This window comes from Cnephaeus nilssonii, assembly GCF_951640355.1.
Source record: "Cnephaeus nilssonii genome assembly, chromosome: 19".
In the NCBI taxonomy this organism is placed as follows: domain Eukaryota; kingdom Metazoa; phylum Chordata; class Mammalia; order Chiroptera; family Vespertilionidae; genus Cnephaeus; species Cnephaeus nilssonii.
This window is the reverse complement of record NC_137090.1, coordinates 31629017-31635655: the sequence shown is the minus strand read 5'-3', so window position 1 is coordinate 31635655 and position 6639 is coordinate 31629017. Positions and strand designations below refer to the sequence as shown.

The 6639-nt window shown below is 50.2% G+C and overlaps 1 protein-coding gene across 2 annotated transcripts in view; it reads right to left on the bottom strand.

The window, feature by feature from the left end:
• The window catches only part of LOC307115284 (galectin-9B-like), a 15810-nt gene extending 9572 nt beyond the window's left edge, over window positions 1-6238 (bottom strand). For both annotated transcript variants that reach the window (XM_079798454.1, XM_079798455.1), the window contains exons 1-2: window positions 6210-6238; window positions 1442-1551 (exon numbers count right to left, since the gene is read on the bottom strand). In XM_079798454.1, coding sequence (XP_079654580.1) covers window positions 1442-1551; window positions 6210-6228 — 129 coding nt within the window. In that variant the 5' untranslated portion in view covers window positions 6229-6238. The remainder of the gene's footprint in view (window positions 1-1441; window positions 1552-6209) is intronic.
• Between the last annotated feature and the right edge of the window lie 401 nt (window positions 6239-6639).

Below are 6639 nucleotides of genomic sequence, written 5' to 3'. Positions count from 1 at the left end.
CTTTGCTGCCCCTGCGGGCTTCCCTCTGATTTGTATAATCACTAGTAGCTTTTGAACCCAAGGACAGAAAAGTACAAACCAGTCACCATGATAAGAAAGTGTCAGGGCCTAGAAGGAAGTCTGGGATCCCCCATCTTACAGACAATGAGCCTAAGGTGACAACTTCTGACCCAGAGCCTCGCCCCCGTACCCCCTCCTCCCCACACACACTGAGGCACCCACGGGGTCTGGCCCACTTTCTGCAGCTCCATCCCCAGAGCCCTTTCAAGGTGAGCCCAGGGCCATGCCAGGGCCCCTGCCGAGGCGGTTGGAGTGTGAGGCCCAGGCCGCTTCCCCCTCAGGCTGTGCTGCCGCCCACCGCCTACCCCAGCCCCACCCAGGACGGGCCCTGTCATCCACCTCCCGGCCCTCGGGAAACTGCTTGCCGAGGCTGGGAGAGGCTTCCACGGGCCGGGCCGGGGCTCAGTGACCTCCTGGGCCTGGGCTGCCACCTGCCTGCCTCCCCCATTACTGCTCTCCTGTGGGCACCTCCCTCCTGGGTAAATCAAGGCACCTCCTTCTCCACCATCTGGGACATCTGGTAAGTGGCCTCATCGTCTCTGAGCCTCAGGTTCTCATGGATGGCGTGGGGATAATACAGCTCAGAGGGTTTAAACACGGCCACCCAGACAGGGCCCACACATGAGGCCAAATGGTGGGAAAGGCAGCCCTTTGCATCCCACACTGCAGGGCACCCCTCCTCCCTCACTCCCCTGAGGGCCGCTCTGCACACACCCTGGACCTGCCCTTGATAGCTCACCCCCAGGAAGCAGACACCCCTCAGGAGGTCTTCCCTGCTGCCCCAGACTCCTAATCATGCTCAACACTTCTAGAGCCCCCACCTCGTGCCAGGCACCGTTCAAACGCCCTAGATATGCTACCTCCATCCTTACCCCAATCCTGGGAGGCGGCTCAAGGATTATCCCTATTTTACAGATGTGGAAACTGAGGCCCAGACAGGGAAAAGCAGCTCGCCTGAGGTCACCTAGCTAGGAAACGGCTGAACCCAGGGAGGCCATCTCCTAAGTCAGTGCCCAGGCCTGGCTGCTGGGCTCCCCGAAGCCCTGCTGACTTCCCCTTTCATCCCAACAAAGCCCCACTCTTCCAGTGCTGACCAGTGCCCTCCTTCCCCTCAGCACCCAGGACAGGACAGGCGCCCAGAGGGAGCTCAGTACCATCTGTGCAATGCACCAATGAGGGTGATTTTCATCCCTGGGTCCTGAGAGGCAGGTGAGATGGACCTGGGGCAGAGGTTGTGTCAGGATTGCCCCATCGGGCATGTCAGCCCCCCATGCACCTCTGCCACCCCAGTCTGGTTTCCTAGGAGACCCAGAGCGGCTTCCCTGGCAAGGCAGCCAGTCAGCCCTGCAGCATCGCCTGTGCCCACTGCCTGGGAACTCACTGGGTTCACGAAGGGAGCCTGGACGCTGCTGGAGGCCATCTCTCCACCACGTCTGTGGTCACGGCTGCTCCTCACACAGCCAGGCAGTTCTCTGCCCGGAGAGGACTTCACTATGAAACAGAAACCAAAGCTATTGGGCACTTATTCAATGGGGAGGAGCCAGGAGCAAGAGGAGGTGGGTCTAGAGAAAGGGAATGTTGACATGGTAGGGGAAAGGGCGAGGGTGGGACTCTGGAACAGGTAAGTAGATACTCCCACACCAGTGACCTTGATGTTTCTATCTCCCTCTCCCTTCCTCTCTGAAATCAATGAAGAACATATTTGAAAACCAGATACTTCTTTTATGGCATCACAAAAATAAATTTAAATACGCATTCAGATAAACTGTGAGAGGTGGAGGTGCGGCTACGTTTACTTTTCAGGTTGTTCCTCCGTCACTTAAAGGCTCTGGGTACAAGGGTCTTTACCATGAAGCTGTAGTGCACTTCATTTATTAGGAATTAATCACATAAAATACATACTTTTATGCAGAAAGTGTTACTGTACTGTCACGCCCACTACTGAACAGATTCATTTCTTAAACCAGGCGATACAGAATCCATGGAATTTCCGCAGGCACTTCACTTGCCAGGGAACTTCTTGCTCAGCAGGTATATGCGAAGGTTTGCGTTCACTGTCACCTCACCAAACATTTTCCTTACCGCCAGGCCTTCACATGGCCTCTCACGTAAATCCTGAACACGGAGCTGCACCTTTCCCATCTCAGCACCCAGGAATCTGATTTGACGTCCAGCACGCCCACATCTTCAGTAGATAGGATCTCACAGTGACATTGTAAAACTGGTTTGTGTGCTGATGGTCGATGCCCAGCAGGACACCCTTCTCACCAGCTTTGCGGCTGTGACTTGACTCGCTTTGCCCTCTTCACCCACCTGGGCTCTCCAAGAAGGAGAGAAGTGCTGACTCATGCTACATCGCAGATGAGCCTGGAGGGCACTATGCTAAGTGAAATAAGCCAGACACAAAGACAAATGCTGGATGGCTCCACTCCTATGGGGTCCCTGGCGCAGTCAAACTTATGGAAAAGGAAATAGACTGGTGGTTTCCAGGCTCTGGAGGGAGTGGGAAATGATTTGTTGTTAATAGCTACAGGGTTTCAGTTTTGTAAGTTGAAAAAAGATTTGTGGATGGATGGAAGTGACATGTCAGAGAGGGAACATTTTTCCTCTACCTTATCATTAAATTGATGTGAGACAGATCAACAGGAGAAAAACAAATACAATTTTGCATGTACAAGGGCTCCATAAGAATATGAGGCCCACAGGCAGTCAGACAGTTGAGGCTCATATGCTGCCCTAAGGTCAGGGGTAGGGTAGGTCCTGGGACTTCCCAGGGAAGGAAGACAATTCCCAGGGAGATGGGAAGAACAAATGTTTGATTAACCACGTTTGCCATGCCAGGCAGAGAAGTCTTTCTAGTATAAATAGAGGCCGTCTTTGGTAAGAGCTCTCTTCCTCCCTATCCCAATTCTCTTAAGCAGTTGGAGGGCAGAGGAGGTTTAAAAATTTTCCTGAACTTTCTACGTCTTAAGAATAACCAGTTTAAATAATACATATGCCAAAAACACATAGTTGGAGGGTGGGAGTTTTTTTCCCCCCTTCAGTCCTGCCTTTGAAACTTTCCGGGGAAGTCTCAGAAGTTAAGCAGGTAGATTGCTCCATCCCAAGGAACGCGTCTCTTGGTCCTGACCATAGGTCAGTTTAGGGCGCAGGTATGCAGTTGGGTTCCAAAAACTAGGACTATGGCTAAGGCTATCGGGTGTTTCCTAAGGCGTTTCTGTGGAAACACAGGTTAACGCTGGGAGAAGACTGTGCACCCACTCTGAGTCTGGAGTCAGCCAGTGAAGACGATGCCTAGCTGTGTGGCTCCAGCGTGTTTAGATGGAGAGAGGGCAGGCACTGGCAATGCCGACAGCTGCTCTTAGTTTGCAGTGTGACTGTCTCTAGACACAAGGATAGTTTGAAAGAAACCTTACCCCTTCCCAAACCCAAGGAAATACAGTATCATCAAAGCATAACAAAGGCCCGAGGCGTAGCTCTCTCTCTTCAGTAGCCCGGGAAGGTGTGGACGAAAGGGGCCACATGCTGACCTGACAAGCTCAGGGAAGGCCTACATGGCAGCCTTGCAAGCTCAGAGGCCTAAAGTAACCACAAAGGATGGTCTGAAATTAAACTTTAACTAAAAGCAGTTATGGTGGGCAGTTACGTCCTAGGCCGGTATCTTCACTGACAAGGCCAACCTTTACCTTAACTGAGCCTATCTGTCTTTTTGCATCTATGATACCATACCCTTGAAATGTCTAGATAACGTGTAACTTCCTTTTTTTTTCCTGGACCCCTTGGGGCACAACCTAATGTGCCTGGGCTCTAGGACAGACACCACAAATTCCTTCATTGTTATCGTGTTAATTGTTCCTGCACCACCTAAATATGTGTCTATCATTTTACTTTTTATCCAATCCCAGGGGTTTCCCCGCTTTGCTTTCTCCCACCTCTCTAGTCTATCGCCAATGGGTTTCATGTAACCCACCTATGTCCCTTTCCTTTTATTGCAATATATAAATACAGATGTAACCCGCCATTCTCCGGAGCATTATCTTAATTCATTGAGGTTCTGCTTCCTGGCATATGTGGACAGTTTGGCTCAGATAAACTCACAAAAATTCTTTACAGGTTTCAATGGTTTTTTTATGTTAACACAGAGAAGTGCAGCGAAGATCAAGGGCCAGACAGGAGCAGAGACTGTGCTAAGCCTCTGGAGCCACGGATGCTGGGGTGATGGCACAGCAGCTCTGGGTCCTGGCCCTCCTCCGGGCTTGGTGGGGACAAGTGAGGGCCTGTGGCCCCAGAGGCTGCACTTCTGTGCGTTGGAGCTGAGCCATCTGGTTGTAGACGAGACATCGCCTAAGGCTTAGCCCTTCCTTTGCTTTTGCTCCAATAAATCTTGCCACCAGACCTCAAATCCTTCTCCGCATGTACCCCTGACGTGTGTTTGCTGCGAGCCTGTGGAACAATCCTATTTCCTCCAGCAAAATAAGAACCAAGAGGTGAACCTGGGAATTGCCCCCTTCCCAACACTAGCCTAATCAGGACAGTAAGGTGCTGTTGTAAAGACAGACAAATAGATCGGACAGGATAGAAAGCCCCGAAATAGACCCACACTTATTTGGTCGATGGATTTTCAACAGAGGCACCAAAGCAATTCAATGTGGAAAGGCAATTCAAAGCAGCAAATGGCGTTACACAAGTTAGCTGTGTGTATGGAAAGAAGAAACCTGGATCTATACCTCATGCCACACACAAAAAATAAACTAGAAATGGATCATAGATGTAAATGTAAAACCTAAAACTGTAACGCTTTTAGGGGCGAAAGAAATAGGAGGCAATCTGTAACCTGAGGATAAGCTAGGCCTTCCTGAACAGAACCTAAAAGGAACCATAAAAGACAAGGAAAGACAAAGTGGACTTCACAAAGTAAAAACTCCTGCGCATCAACCTGCTGAACTAGCTACAAGGATAAAGACGGACAGTGCTCCTTGTTCGCAGGAATATGGAGCAGCTGGAATGCTCGCACGCTGGTCCTGACAGTGCACAATGTACATCGCATTGGCAATGGTTCTGGTAGTTCCTCCTGCAGTTAAACGTACCTTCTCTATGACCTAGACCCGTGGTCGGCAAACTGCGGCTCACGAGCCACATGCGGCTCTTTGGCCCCTTGAGTGTGGCTCTTCCGCAAAATACCACGTGCGGGTGCGCACGTACAATGCGATTGAAACTTCGTGGCCCATGCGCAGAAGTCGGTTTTCGGCCTGGGTGAGTCTATTTTGAAGAAGTGGTGTTAGAACACTCATTGGGCCAAAGAGCCGCATGTGGCTCTCGAGCCGCGGTTTGCCGACCACTGACCTAGACATTTCACTTCTAGGTATTTCCTCCAAGGGAATGAAGTCATATGTCCACACAAAGGCTTGTGTGTGAACACACAATACAGCCATACAGTAATAGAAAACTATCCTATATAATAAGAGGGTAATATGCAAATTGACCGAACGGCAGAATGACCAGTCGGGGGGGGGGCAGGCTAGCAAATGGGTAGCACCAGACCAGCCTAAGCAGGTGCCAGCAGGCAGAGGGAGGGAACAGTGATTGGTGGTGGTGGGGGGCAAATAGCAATATTAAAATGTTTTTTCTAATTAATTCAATTTCAATGTGCACGAATTCATGCACTGGGCCACTAGTATAGTAGTAAAAGCTACCAGTAAACACAATATAGAGAAGTCTCAAAAATATTGTACTAAGAAAAAGAAGGCAGACACACAACATACACATAGAATGCTTCCATTTACATGAGGTTCTAGAAGAGGCACAAGTAATCTGTGAGGAAAGAAATCAAACAGTGGTTACCCCTGGGAGGAGCAGGGGTTGCCTGGGAAGGGGCCGGAGGGATCTCTCTGGGGTGACAGAAATGTTCTCTTTCTATTTTTTTTTCCTTTGTCTTTTTAAAAAATCCTCACCTGAGGATATTTTTCCATTGCTTTTCAAAGAAAGTGGAAGGGAGGGAGGGAGAGAAAGAGAAAGAGAGAGAGAAAGAGAGAGAGAGAGAAACATTAATGTGAGAGAGACACATCAACTGGTTGCCTCTGCACCAGCCCCAACCAGGGGCAGGGAGCAAACCCACAACCCAGGTACATGCCCTTGACTGGGAATCCAACCTGAGAGCCTTCCGTGCATGGCCCGATGCTCTAACTGCTGAGCTCCGCCGGCCAGGGCTATGTTCTCTTTCTTGATAAAAGCCAGGGTTACTTGGGTGTCGGCACTTGTCAAAACTCACCACACTCTACACTTAAGTTCTCTGCTTTTCACTCGTAGGCAAAGCACACCTTCATTTCTTAAAAAAAAAAAAATAGTTTCAGACAGGCCCAAGGGACTCAACTCCGTGTGTATTTAAAAACAAAAAACAAACTAAAAAAAAAGGCAAAAAACCAGGCCTGCTGTGTGTCAGCCGAGGGCCAGTGAAGACAGTGACGCCGGGTGTCACTGAGAAGAAAGCACGCAACGTGAGGCCCACGAATCGTCTCCCAGGCTGGCTCCCCTGCCCTGGGACTTTCGGGGGATAGGGGAGCATCAACCTGCTTTGTGAGG